At 26.8% G+C, this 14,185-nt stretch overlaps 1 protein-coding gene across 4 annotated transcripts; it reads left to right on the top strand.

The window, feature by feature from the left end:
• The first annotated feature begins 5,068 nt into the window (after window positions 1–5,068).
• Window positions 5,069–11,349, top strand: LOC145945677 (uncharacterized). Of its 4 annotated transcripts, none has more exons than XM_083054777.1 (8): window positions 5,069–5,128; window positions 8,492–8,669; window positions 8,962–9,147; window positions 9,829–9,885; window positions 9,947–10,281; window positions 10,602–10,761; window positions 10,974–11,113; window positions 11,211–11,349. In XM_083054777.1, the coding sequence occupies exons 2-7, from the start codon at window positions 8,516–8,518 to the stop codon at window positions 11,081–11,083; spliced, it is 1,002 nt and encodes a 333-aa protein (XP_082910903.1). In that variant the 5' UTR covers window positions 5,069–5,128; window positions 8,492–8,515; the 3' UTR covers window positions 11,084–11,113; window positions 11,211–11,349. The 4 variants fall into 4 exon arrangements, with proteins under 4 accessions (XP_082910903.1, XP_082910902.1, XP_082910901.1 ...); XM_083054776.1 differs by lacking the exon at window positions 5,069–5,128 and adding an exon at window positions 6,195–6,386 and having other exon boundaries at window positions 10,974–11,109; window positions 11,211–11,257; XM_083054775.1 differs by lacking the exon at window positions 5,069–5,128 and adding an exon at window positions 6,196–6,386.
• The last annotated feature ends 2,836 nt before the right edge of the window (window positions 11,350–14,185 follow it).

The raw sequence follows: 14,185 nt of genomic DNA, 5'->3' as shown, positions 1-14,185 counted from the left end.
AATCACATATAATATTCATCCCCGAATAATTTTCGAAATTTTGGTACCAATTTCGTGAAAATCGGTTAACAAATTTATGAGTGCGTGGGTGGGTGTGTGGGTGGTTGCGTGTGTTTGCAAAACTTAAAAAATTAAAAATTTGAAAATTTTAATACCAATTTCGAATCGTTCACCAATTTCGTGAAAATCAGTGAACAAATGTATTAGTACGTGGGTGGGTGCGTGGGTGGTTGCGAGGGTTTGTTAAAAAAAATCAAAAATAATAGCCATCCCCGAAAAATTTGATAAATTTTGTTAACAATTTCATGCAAATAGATAAAAAAATATATGATTGCGTAGGTTGGTGCGTGGGTGGTTGCGTTGGTGGGCAAAACTTTAAAATAACCATAATGGTCATCCCTTAAAAATATCGAAAATTTTACTACCAATTTCGAAAACATCGGTTAATAAATATGTGATTGCTTGGGTGGGTGCGTGGGTGAAGGTGTAAAACCAAAAAAATCACATATAGTAGCCATCCCCGAATAATTAACGAAATTTTGGAACCAATTTATTGAAAATCGGTTAACAAATGTATGAGTGCGTAGGTGGGTGCGTGGGTGGTTGCGAGGGTGGGTTAAAAAAATCACATATATAGTAGCCATCACCGAAAAATTTGCTGAATTTTTTTACGAATTTATTGAAAATCGGTGAACAAATCTATAAGTGCGTTGGTTGGTTATTTGGTTGCGTGGGTGGGCAAAACCCACGCAACCACCCACATACAATGTTTTGGAACACCCTAAACACATTGGCGTAAATGGCGTAAAAATCTGTAAAAAAATTATTTTCAGGAAAACATACCCTCCTTTTTGAGAAAAAAAAAATTTTTTTAAAAATTAAAATAAACCCCACAGCAGCCACCCCCGAAAAATTTGCAACATTTTGGTACTTGTTTCACAAAAATCGGTCCACAAATGTGGAAGGAGTTCGCGTACATACAGACAGACAGACAGACGGACGGCACTTATACAGGGTGTCCGGTAATAGTCGCATCAACCGTCGTGTGCAGGTAGAGCTAGTTAAACCGAGTAGAAAAGTCCTCTACCATTTTGCGATATTCTCAATAATAAGAGAGATATTAATTAATAAAGATCGGCCAATTCGCGTGACGACGGCGAGAAGAGACAGCCCAGTTTTATGTCGTTACTAAGCATGCGGCGAAAAGAAACAGTATAATGTTACACGGTTGCTAAGCGCGCGATGAAGCGGGGTGGAGCGCTTTACAAAAGACAGTAACTCTATACGAGTAGCGCTAACTCTGGACCCCCGAGTGGGCTGTCTCTTCTCGCCGCACGCTTATCATCGCGCGAATTGGCTGATTTTCTTTAATTTATTTCTCTCTTATTATTGAGAATATCGCAAAATGGTAGAGGACTTTTCTACTCGGTTTAACTAGCTCTACCTGCACACGACGGTTGATGCGACTATTACCGGACACCCTGTATATATAGATTTGTAAAGTTAAATTTTATATAGGTATTACATTTCATATTTAATTTTAAAACCAAAATACGGTAAAATCAATAACATACATATAAAAACAATCGAACCAAAAGAAAATAACTGATGTATTGTTACCAATGTTTAATAACATGACTACGTATAAACATCATTTAATATACGAATTCAAAAACGATATTTTACTTATATTTAGAAAAATAGAATTAATGCAAAATTTCGATATCAATGTATTATATTATTATTGATAAAACTTAAAAGTAATATTTAATCTTTAACAATAAAGAAATTATATTCTGCGATGACTATCTAATTCTAACGTTTCTTGATGTATGTACACTATTTCCCGTGAAAGCTGAGGAAGTAATACTTAAAAATTGAATTTATTATGTATATGTTAAAGGCGAGAAAATTCACTAAAATATAGAAAAGCTTACAAGCTTTCGACAAAATGTACGCGAGTCTAAAGTATTTCAATCCAATCTTGCAAGACTTGCCATGCGATGGCCATTAAATTACATAGAAATATAAACTCACTTAACAACAATATATAAAATAATAACACAAAAAAAATATTTGCGTAACTAGATATATTTTATCATTATTTATTCAATAAATAGACTGACAATGAGAAATTACATAATTTTATACAATAATCGCTTTGCATTTACTAATTCGTCTTGTCTCTCGAGCTTGATTTAATACCATTTTATTTATAAAATAGCAAAAGCAAGGCCAAACGTGTGGTTTACGTGAAATTTGCAAGTTTTTTCAATTTAGTAGCAGCTTTAATAGCTATATTATTTGCAATTGTAATCTCACTCGCGTATTGTTAATTAACGTTCCTATGTAATGTAAATTTTGCGCTGGTAGTTGAGCCGAATGTGAATTTAATTTGTCTTTTTGGTATACCTTCGTCTAAAATTCTTTTGTATGATTTTTAAATCTTTCCCTCGCTTGATTCTTTGTAGACTGAAAATAACTCTTTTATCAGAATTATAACATGCAGTTATACATACAAATACACACACACACACACACGCACACAAATATATATTTAAAAAACATCAAAACATTTGATATTATTGTGATGTTCAAAAATTCAAAATTCATTTATAATTATATAAGTATTCGTTATCTCATACATCGTGATACAATTATAAATATATAAAGATATATAGACACCTATTTATATACATAGCGTATGACAAGTAAAATAATCAAAAATTCATCGATTCTGTTAATGTTGGTCTATAAAGAAAGGATTTAGATATATAATATTTTATCAAAAAAATTAAGTATGCTATTTGCTACAATAATATAACTAAATTTAAAGAAATTTTAATACATTGCATAATTACAAACATTTTTAAGAAGATAATTCTTTTCCAATTATAATGCCTTCGAACAATTAATATATTTAAAAATTTTATATGCATATAATGAATTCGCTGCTTTATCCAAATATAAAATTGACATATATCGTCAGACAATAATATCGCTTAATAATGTAAATTACGTTTTATGTTTTTCTACTTAATAAAATAAAGGCAGGAAATTATAAAACGATGAAATTCAAATGCTATAATAAATGAATGAGAATTAAGTAACTAATTATATTTTTAAAGAATACGAGCTTTTTTTCGAAATTTAAAAAATTTATAAATTTAATACGAACAAACATTAAAAAATAACCAAAAGATTAAATCGTTGGCCTCCGAAATTTAAGAGAACTTGCTCATAGAGTATATCGCGCACGAAATATGATGCCTATCAACTCAAATCGTCAAACGTTGAATCGCTTAAAAAAGAAAGAAAACTTCGATAATTACATGTCATTTTTCAATAACTACAGATCCGTTATATCAATCGTTTCAAAGTGTATAACCGACTCGTGTATCTTTGAACTAAATCTGTATCCGATTGCGTCTACTTTGAACCGGAAAGAGGGTTGGCGAATTTATTAAAAGCGCCAACGAAGAGGATTTTTTGACGTCGTATGTCATAAATCAGCCAGACGAAAGGATAATTGCAATTCACGTCGACTAGCTTGAGGTTTGGAGAGGACTCTTGTCCGGCGTAAAACATGGTGATTGCACTCGCCATGGTGACTTTTTGCGTGACATTGACATAAGTTCGATGCACGGCATTACCGAGGTGCTGGAAAGATATGTAGTCAGGAACTTCTATTTTGTGAATCGCGCCGTATGATATTAATTCCTCGAGACCTAGATCTTGCAGCAGCTCACGGATTTTCAAATTTTTCTCCACTCGAAAAATCGGCCTCTTCGAGAAGTTTGTATCTTCTTGCGATGTCGCATCAGTATGATGTAACAGATGGCGCAATTTGCACCCAGTAAGCAAGGAACATTAGATTAACATTTTGAAATATTGATTTTATATGAATTTTATTAACGTTTTTATATAATATTTTATAAATGTTTTCAAAATATTATTTAATGAAATGATATTTCTGAATGTTTAAAAAATGTTATAATAATATTATTCCAAATATTTTATAAATGATGCTGTTATACATTTATTGAGATAAATTCAACATATCTACAATATTTGCAGAATATTTTATTTTATCTTTTATGTAATGTTAAAATAATAAGAGTTTTGTGTTGTTATAATGTTTTCTGTATTACTTTAAAATATATGTTATGCAATATTACAGTAATATTAAATAATAATACTTTGTTGCTTATAAATGAACGATTTTATTTCTATATAATCATGATTGATTTATTTGTAATAGTAATCAAAAAGCAGATAAATAACTCCAAAATAAAGTTTAGATTTTCAATACTAACAGTGAATATTGCAACATTAACTTCAGTAATAAATTAATTACTACATATAGATGAATAATTTTACATTCGTTGCGATTTATTTATAATTGCATTATACACAAATGCAATTTTGCTGTATAAAAGCTGCACTTATACATAATGCGATTGACCGCAATCCATGAATTAAAACACTCGATCGCCTCGTACTAAATACCTGCGGTGTCTTGTTCGAAGCTTAAAGCTCACATGTGAGGGCACCTTAAATCTTGCTCAATCACGTGTGTGCTTGCGTGTGCTGTGCCGATGCCGACACGAATCGACGTTAACTTAATCCAAGGTAATCCTTCCTTTTCTAAGTAATAATATTTATATAATAGTACATAAATAATCAAATAAAGTTGGAAAAAATATTGTAACGTAAATTTTTGATATTTTTTACGTATACTTGACTTATATTATTCAATCATTGTCGTGCTTGATGAAATAGGTTAGTTTGCTAAGTTGCACGCAAAACATTAATAAATTCTAAGATGTGGCATTCTAAAACGCGTGTGTTTACAGGTTTATATGACTTAACGAACGGATTTAACAAACTGAATCTTTGTTTATTTCAATCTTATGTGATTTAACCTGAAAGCCATTTCAAATATTCCAACTAAATTTGGCTTATAATTAGTTTATCACAAGTTAACATTTGATATATGCAAAATATTGATATTTTTTATCCTAATACATTTGCATGTGTTACAGTATTGCCACAAAAAATTTCACAACTTGAAAAATAAGGATTGGTGAAATATATATTAACACGTGGAACAAAAATTATAAGAGAGGTAAGTTTAATAATTAAAAAAAAATAACATGAAAGCTTTCTAATTATGGGATGAATTTGTTTACTGTCTATTTAATCTTTTTAAAAAAATTTTTTTTTGACTGAATAAGAGGAGAGCACAAAGATTTTTTTGCACATTTTAAAAGTCCATTATTAGTATATAATTGAATTATTTCATTGTTTGATTTTTATTATATAAGAAGATTTAACTATAGGCAGATGTACGCATGCTACTGATTTCTAACTAAATTTATTTTACTGTTAAATAGATATGCATAAAAAATGCTTTAAATTTCAAGTAGTCTTAATTATCTCCATTAATTTATCTCCATTAATACGATATATAACTTCATGCGATATATAACCACAGTATATTTCAATATTTATTATTTTTTGTCAAAATATCCCTTTATACATAATAGCCTCTATTTTATATATATGATCCACACAATATATTTGAAACTAATTACAGTATTGAAAGATAGAAGTGATAGAGGGTTCCAACAAAACAGAATATTCCATATTTTTTGTCAATAAAATATTAAATATCTTTTATAGTATAAGCTTTATTAATATCTCAATGCTTTTTTATAGAAAATAAAGAACAGAAAACGATTTGAAAGCATGGTTTCATGAAAAAAAATTGATTTTCGTGTCTAGTCTGATTTTCCACGTACAAGAAAATATTGCCATATCAGATTATGTCCCCTTTTGTCGGAAGAATTTTCAACTGTATAATATTTTATTTTGATTTCACGAATAGTCGTGAAGATATTCGCGTTATTTGAATTGGCTTTTATTTAAAATGGGCTACTCTATACATTATATTTTATTGTTATTTTCATTTTTGATATTTTTTCTGTATGATATTCAAATTTTTAATGAGTTTTTGTATGCACATTCTTTTATGTGTACATATGTATATATGTACATACATAATGTATAAATATACAAAATTAAACTTCTCAAGAGTTTTGTCTAAGTTGATAAAATGTACATAATATTATTTAATATAATTATTATAATTTGATCTTTTTATCTATTTTTATTACTTTTTATTTTTCAGAAATAAGTAAAAAGTATACCATTATTTTTTCTAAATAATGTACTAATATATATAAAATATTTGTGGCTTTTATATCTAAAGAATCTAGCTCTCAAAACAGAATTATCAAGAAGTTCAAAAAACTAATTTTTTTAAAATTATATTCTACCCCTAAATATTAATTATGGAAAGCAAACAAAATTTAACGCATAAGGTAAGAGTTCCAAAATTAACAAAAATGTATATATTCTTCGATATTTTTTATTATTTATATTTTGATAAATGAGATGTCAATTGAACTATTATTGCAATGTGTATCAAGTCTACAAAAGAATTATGAATGAGATAATATTATTTGAAAAATATTCTTATGTATAATTGTTGTAATTTTTTTAAAAGTAATTACTATTTATTTTTTTACCGAATAATTACTATTTATAAAATAAAAAATAATTACTATTTATATTTATACCGACTAATTACTATTCATATTTTTAAATTATTATTATTATTTTTAGTTTTATAAAAAATATCATAATGAGAAATATTTGAAAAGACTCGTGCGTAACAATATTCGAAAAAATGCTGTAAAAACTAGGAAAAATAGAACCGTTTCCAGTAGGTATATATCACGGAGAAAGTAAACCTAGTAATTCTAACATGTTTCTCTCAACATTTATTGAAGAAATAAAAATTTTACAAAATGAAGGTTTAAATTTCAATGGCAGAATTGTAAAAGTGATAATTAGTAAAATTCTGTGTGATGCTCCTGCAAAATCCTTTATACTGTGTATAAAGAATTTCAATTCATATCAAAGCTGTACAAAATGTTGGGCTGAAGGTTTATTTCAAAATAGAAGAATGACCTTTCCAGAATTAAATTCAAAATTGAGAACGAATGAGGAATTTTATTCTCAAATTGATGAGGATTATCACAAAGAAACATCTCTTTTATGTGATTTGAAAATTGATCTTGTTAAATCTGTCCCTTTGGATTACATGCATTTAGTGTTACTGGGAATTATGAAACGTTTAATAGCATTTTGGATTAAAGGAAATCAACAAGTTCGTCTATTAAAAGAGGATATTGATATTATTAACGAAAAATTGAAATTAGTATACAAATCAACTCCCTATGAGTTTTCAAGAAAACCAAGATCAATAACAGAATACGACAAATGGAAAGCGGTTGAACTGAGAACCTTTTTACTTTATTATGGTCCATGGCTTATGAAGCCATTTTTAAAGGAGCAGTATTTCCTCCATTTTCTTTCTTTACATTGTGCGATTCGGATTTTGATATGTGACGATTTAATAGAAAAATATATTGATTATGCTAATGACCTATTAATATACTTTGCAAGTGAGTTCGGCGATTTATATGGAAATGAGTACATCAATCACAATGTTCATAATATTATACATTTAACATTAGACGTGAAAAATTTTGGTTCATTGGATAAATTCAGCTGTTTTCCATTCGAAAACTACATGCATAAAATTAAAATGATGTTGAAAACGTCGAATAATCCATTGGCACAATTTATAAAGAGAGTTAATGAGTGTAATAAATACGCTTCACATAAAATAGATGAAAAATTTCATGTTAAAGAAAATGGTTTTGCCTTCATAAATAATACATATGTAGAGTGTTTTTCAGCAATTTATTATAAAAATTTCAAAATTGAGACTAAAGAATCCAATTGCAATTTCCTTTTAAAAAGCAATGAAGCCGCAAAAGTAATTAATATTTTTCGATTTCATAACGAATTTCGTATTAAATATGTAAAATTAGAGTTAATACCGTATTTTGAAAATCCCATGGATAGTACCATATTTTGGTGTAGTCTTGCTCACGTAACTGATGAAGAAAATATTATTTCTATTGAGGAAATATCACGAAAACTTTTAAAATAGAAGACTATTTTTTATCCATATTGCATACAAATTAATTTTTAAGGTGAGACATGTTATGTTACTTCATACCATCTTAAAATTTTGTCTGTGTTTGTGGGGGGGAGGGGATATTCCAATCGCATTTTACAATTTTTATTACAACTTTTAATTTTAAATTTATTGAGCTAATTTTATAATTAAGTTCTTATGAACAGTTTTTACATTATTTACTACTTTTTTCGTGCTTTACTGCTATTTTGTGCTTTAATATCATTTTATATTACTTAATATATATAAAACATTATTTATCAACTTTTTTCTCTTTAGCAGTTATTTTCTACACATTGTTTATATCTTTTCTTATTCGGAAAATTCTTTATTTCTTGTATTTAAAAATCAAAAGCAATATTTTTGTTATTTTAGTATGCACTGGTACAATTTGAGCATATGGAATTCTCAGTAGTTCCTATATTCTGGCTAGAAGAACCAAACTATTGTTATTGGCCTCACGGAATGAAAAATATAAGAACTGCAATAGTTAGAGGAATACCAGTGGAAGATAATTGGATGAAATATAAATGCAATGTTATTAGTAAGCATAGTAAGTACAGTTAGATTGATTAACATATAATAAGTACTATTGCTAACGAAAATTTAGAAAAATTTATTCAAACATCTTTTGTTAGAATATAAATTTGACTTTTTGTAACATTTATAAGAAATATGGATGAATCAAATTTAAACATAAACAAGTACATTCAAAGAATATTAAAATTCATTTGTTCTACATTTTTATAGTACTTAAATGTTTATATAAATTTCCTTTCTAATTTGTATGAATAGAAAATTGTATATTATATTTAATTGATGTAATGATTACTTCTTATTTTTAGTTACTTATGAGTTAGTTTTAGAGGCTGAAAAAACCGCTGTTGCTTCGTCAGAATCTGAAAATGAACGATCAGGAAAAAGAAAAGTTAAATATAACAAACATAAGCAGGATTATGTTGATTATGTTGGCCCTCCAAGAATGGTCTCCTCATACAAGAAATCAGGTGACACAAGTACTAGTACCGCAGGTAAATTTTTTTATTTGGTCGCAAGTATATCATAAGATTTAGATATAGATTATATAATATATTTATGTGTTATTATATGTATATAGGTATATATATGATTATATTGTATATATGTACATTCTGTTCAAGTATTTTGATTACTTGTATCTTTGATTATTTATTTGTGTTTGTATTGGTTTGCTAAATGTAAGTTTATTTTTAAAATTTTACTTATTTCATTGAAATAAATATTAATTAAGAATATGTATTAATAATAAATAATCTTACACTTAATGTTAAAAATAATTAATAAGAAAAATATAAGTTTTTAATTCTAAGTATTTGTTATATATAATAAAATTATATATATATATATATATATATATATATATACTAACAAACAGAATCTAATATTAACTTTGATTTATTTTCTAACAAAATTTTCAAATTCGATAAAATTTTTTTCATAACAAGCATGTATATTAAATACATAGAATATATCAAATATGTTCATACATATTTTTATATTGTATAATTTTATTATTCCATATAATTCTTTACAATATTATATAATTCTATAGATTTAAACCATGTGAATTTATAAACGCTCTATTTATACATGCTTTTATATGAAAAATTGTTTACCGGTAAAATATGTTTGAATATATTTCATTTTACAAAATAATTGTATTCTATTTTTAGAATCATTGGAACAGAATCACCAAAATTCAGAATTAGATAATGCAGAAGAAAGCGATGGTAATGCAAAAATTATTTTAATAAAAAAAGTAAAATTTATTAATTTTATTAAATCTTGCAGAAAATGACATATTAACGGATGATATCAACAATGCGCCAGTAATTATTGCACAAGGGACAATAAATGATGATTTCATAAATGAATTTAAAGAAATAATGAAAGATATTCAATTTGAACTAGAAAGTATGAAAAACAAACAGGAGGAATCACTTTCGCAGATTCAGGAAACTGTAAATATGATCCTGGCTAAAATTAATAATGAGCAATATCGCAATAAGGAAGACATGATAATAAAAGATAATAAAATTGCAAAATACCTTCCATTAAATTCGATTGAAAATTTCCTTGAGTTAGAGGATATACTGAAAGATGATGACGAAGTTTTAACGCAAGTAGTAAGTAAAGCTAGACATCACACAGACGCACGCTATTAAGTTCTTTTTCTCTTTTTTTTTTACTAATACAGTATTAATTAACCCCTTGATACACACAACTGTCAAAATATGCAATGACATATGTACAGATGTTGCTCATATCTACAGACTATATTTATATATATATACATATATTTTTTTTTCTTTTCCTGATAAAAGAAATATCTTAGACAAATAAATCGATATTCCATTAGATTTTATAAAGATTTCTTTTATTATTTTCAAAAATTATATTAATAATTTTAATAATTATATCAATAGTATAACAAATTTTTTTATAGGTTAATAAAGTGTTACTAATTGGAGGAAAAAATGAGAAAGATTTTCTTCGAAGAACCTTAAGTGCAATCTTTACTGATAATTTAGCTTCAATATGCTCATGGACAGGGCAAAAAAATAACTTTAAAATTAAGGATACATATATTATAATAGGTATCAAAAGTAAGTACTTTTGTATATATGTACATACATGTATGTACACGCGCAACATATACACACATTAATTGACATGTATAATTATTCTAAATCTTAAAATGAAATATATCAATTGGAATAGCAAGAGAAAAGTTACATAAATAAAATAAAGGCTATTTTGTATTATGATGCAATTAAAACAAAATTACATTTTATGATTTACATTTTTCTTATTCTAGAAGCTTTTAGAACAGCATTTCCTCGGGTTACGGAAAGGGATTTCGAATTCTCAATAATGGAATGGTTTAGATTTGCCACCGTTCGTAAACAAAGAAAACAAAGAGTTTAAGAGAAATAAGACAACATAGAGTGCAAGTAGGTATGTTATTTGATTATTTGTCTCGATAACTTTATTATTAATTATTACTGTAGATTTTAAAATCTTGTAAGTGTAATATACTATTTTTATTTTTTAGGGAGAAAATGTGGGAATTAAAAGTTAGCACTTTTTAAAGTATAAAAGAATAAATTTTATTTTAATGTTTTATATTTTTAAATTTTATTTGATGTAAACTTGATATTTCAATTTTTATATTTTATTGTATTTGATTCAATGCCTTTATAAAAATAAAATATATGTTCTGTATCTTCTATATTTTTCTTTTATTTCACATATCCATACCTAAATACATACAGAGTGTTCCAAAATTTGCAAATCAAAATACTATATAAACAAAAAAGTTATCGAAAAACAAAGTAAAATAGTTTTATTTGTAGATTTTTATTTCAAGAAATGATTTTTGAGATTTATATTTCAAAAACTATTTTTTTAAATAAAAATGTACGAGTAACTATTTTACTTTATTTTTCGATAACTTTCTTATTTACTATAGTATTTTGATTCGCGAATTTCGGAATACCCTGTATGTATGTATGTGTATGTACACACACACACACACACACACACACATATATATATATATATATATAATGTCATATACATTTAAATATTTTAGTAACATTAAAAATATATTGAAAAAATGTTGAAAAATATATACTTGTAATAGAAATAAAATATTTCTAACAATTTTAAATAGATGTTAGAATAAATATTGTTTTAACGTAAGAAAAATATTAATACAACATCATTTGCAATGTTATACAACTCTCATTTCAACGTTTTTAAAACCTTTAGATGTGCGTCAAAGTTTGTTTACGATGACGTTGTATACAACGTTACGAACTACATATTCTGAAACGTTACATGTTGTTAAATATCATTTTAGTAACATTGATGAAATGATATTTTGCTTACTGGGCACATACCATCCTTGGTCGACAATCGTTGGACCATATTGGAAATGTCAGTGTCGGTAGCATCTTTCTTGATCCTGCAGTCACCTGATTGTGAGTCTATTGAAGCAGGTAACAAGATAAACAATGACTTGTTACCATTCTGGTAGGGAAACTCGCTCACGTGCATACTTAATTCCTTACAATAGGCTAAAAAAAAAAAAAAAAAGAAGTTGAGAATATTATATAGAAAAAAAGTGATCAAGATTGATAAATCTATGAATTCGGAAATATATTCGTTTGATTGCATATAAAATATTGTGCATTGTTGAAAATTCCTACAATACTTGACATTTTAAGAAATTGAAAATTATTTGTGTAATCATATTTTCAACAAATGTTGGAAAATTGAAAGTAAAATGAGTGGCAAATTAGTAAAAATCGGAATCTTGTTTTTCAACAATTTCAAAAACATTTAACAACAATTTTTATTATTCTAAAATTTAAACCTTCTGTCAATGCGTATTTATTATTTATTATTTTTTATTAACATCCAGGTACCAATTTCCTGTTTTTTGTTCCGTGACATTTCTTTAGCAGCTGCTGAATATTCTTTTTCGTTATATTTTAGAGAGTTATTTTTAAATACAAAGCTAATTGTATTTTGCTTGGTATAAGAAAAAGTTCGACATGTTTAACATTTAAAGTTGCTTTGGATATTTGGATTTCCGTTCCTTGGCAGAAGGGTTAAAGCGTTGAGTGCTTTAGAATATAAAATATGTTTACAAAATATGTTTTGTTAAACAGCTTTCAATTAGTATCGTTAAATATGATACAATTAATTCAAAAAATGCAATTATAAAAAGCTTTACATATACATATATATATTATAAAAACAGATGAAATTACAAGATGATATTTTATGACATATATCAATGAAAGAGAAATTGTATGTATTTTTCATGGAATTAGCCTGTATCCAAGATCGATACGAAATAGAAATATAATTACTAACAATTGTTCTCAAACGATTGTTAATAAAAACGTCAAGGTCAAGCAAAGCTTATAATTCTTTTTCCAAGAAAACCATAACAACAACGATATCATCATGAGCATTGCGAACAATTGTTAGCCACTAATTTTCTTTCCGCCATCGATTTTGGACACAGGCTCGATGATCAATTCTCTTTCCATTTATAAATGGTCTAAAGATTATATTTGCTCACATTCTCTACGCTTTGGTTCGTCAGGAATTGTCGATACACTTGGTGCATGAGATTGGCAGGCCGTTGGAATTTGGAAAAAGAGATAATGAGAATAAGACATGTGAATCAAAATAAATTCCATATCTTTTCTGACTACGCTCAATTTCATAGGATGAATCATGTAATTCGTTAAGTAATATTTTATATCTCCATTTATGATATTTCTTCCCTGGATAAGAGAATCGATACGATTGAATCCGAAACCTGCGTTCAAAATATGATCACGCGATGATATTAAGAAATTATCCTCCTTAAGCCAAAGTTTAATATTATCTCTGCAGAAGGGGTAAGCTACATTACTTTCTGTCCGTAACTGAAAATATCAAAGAAAATATTAGTAAGATTTTCACTTATTTCTTGATAAAAGACTTCTGTCATTTTTAAATCTCGTTATTCAAATTTTTATATTAGCAGCCAAAATCGTATAAGTGCGCGTGTTATGCTCTGTTAAATCTAAAATTAACTCCAAATTGCGCTAAATTACTTTGTTTAAATTAATCAAAATAAAATAGTGTTAAAATTATAAAAATATTTCGATAAGTAAACTTTCTGAAATTTATTAAAGGCTCTATCATTAAAATATCGAACAGTGACAAATGTAAGATGTATCCAAGGTTCAAACATTTTAATTATAATTAAAAATATATTCTCTTTTTTTTGTAGCCGCTATTAATCTTTCTGAGTGGCAAAGTTTTTGTTGATAGATTGTTTTTACATTTCAATAGATAAAAAGTCTGCTATACAAATTTTGACACTTTTCTTATTGTTTCCATTGTTTAGTACAAAAATGCTTTATAATTATTTACTTGTCTTAAAAATTCTTCGTGTAATTTTAATTTGTGGTGTTGTAACAACTCATCTTTCGATAAATTTGTTAAATCAAGAATATCTTT

The sequence above is a fragment of the Prenolepis imparis genome, unplaced genomic scaffold, assembly GCF_030444845.1.
Source record: "Prenolepis imparis isolate NDT839.2.m4 unplaced genomic scaffold, iyPreImpa1.0 SCAF_14, whole genome shotgun sequence".
NCBI classification, from domain to species: Eukaryota; Metazoa; Arthropoda; class Insecta; order Hymenoptera; family Formicidae; genus Prenolepis; species Prenolepis imparis.
Note: the sequence above shows the minus strand (reverse complement) of the source record. Positions and strands in the feature narration are given on the sequence as shown.

Bases quoted from the DNA above. Each gene is read 5' to 3' on its own strand.
- LOC145945677 (XM_083054775.1), top strand. From the start codon at position 6,357: ATGGAAAGCAAACAAAATTTAACGCATAAG. The intron at 6,387-8,491 runs GTAAGAGTTCCA...TTGTTATTTTAG, and splicing joins AACAAAATTTAACGCATAAG to TATGCACTGGTACAATTTGA. The intron at 10,282-10,601 runs GTAAGTAAAGCT...ATTTTTTTATAG, and splicing joins ACGAAGTTTTAACGCAAGTA to GTTAATAAAGTGTTACTAAT.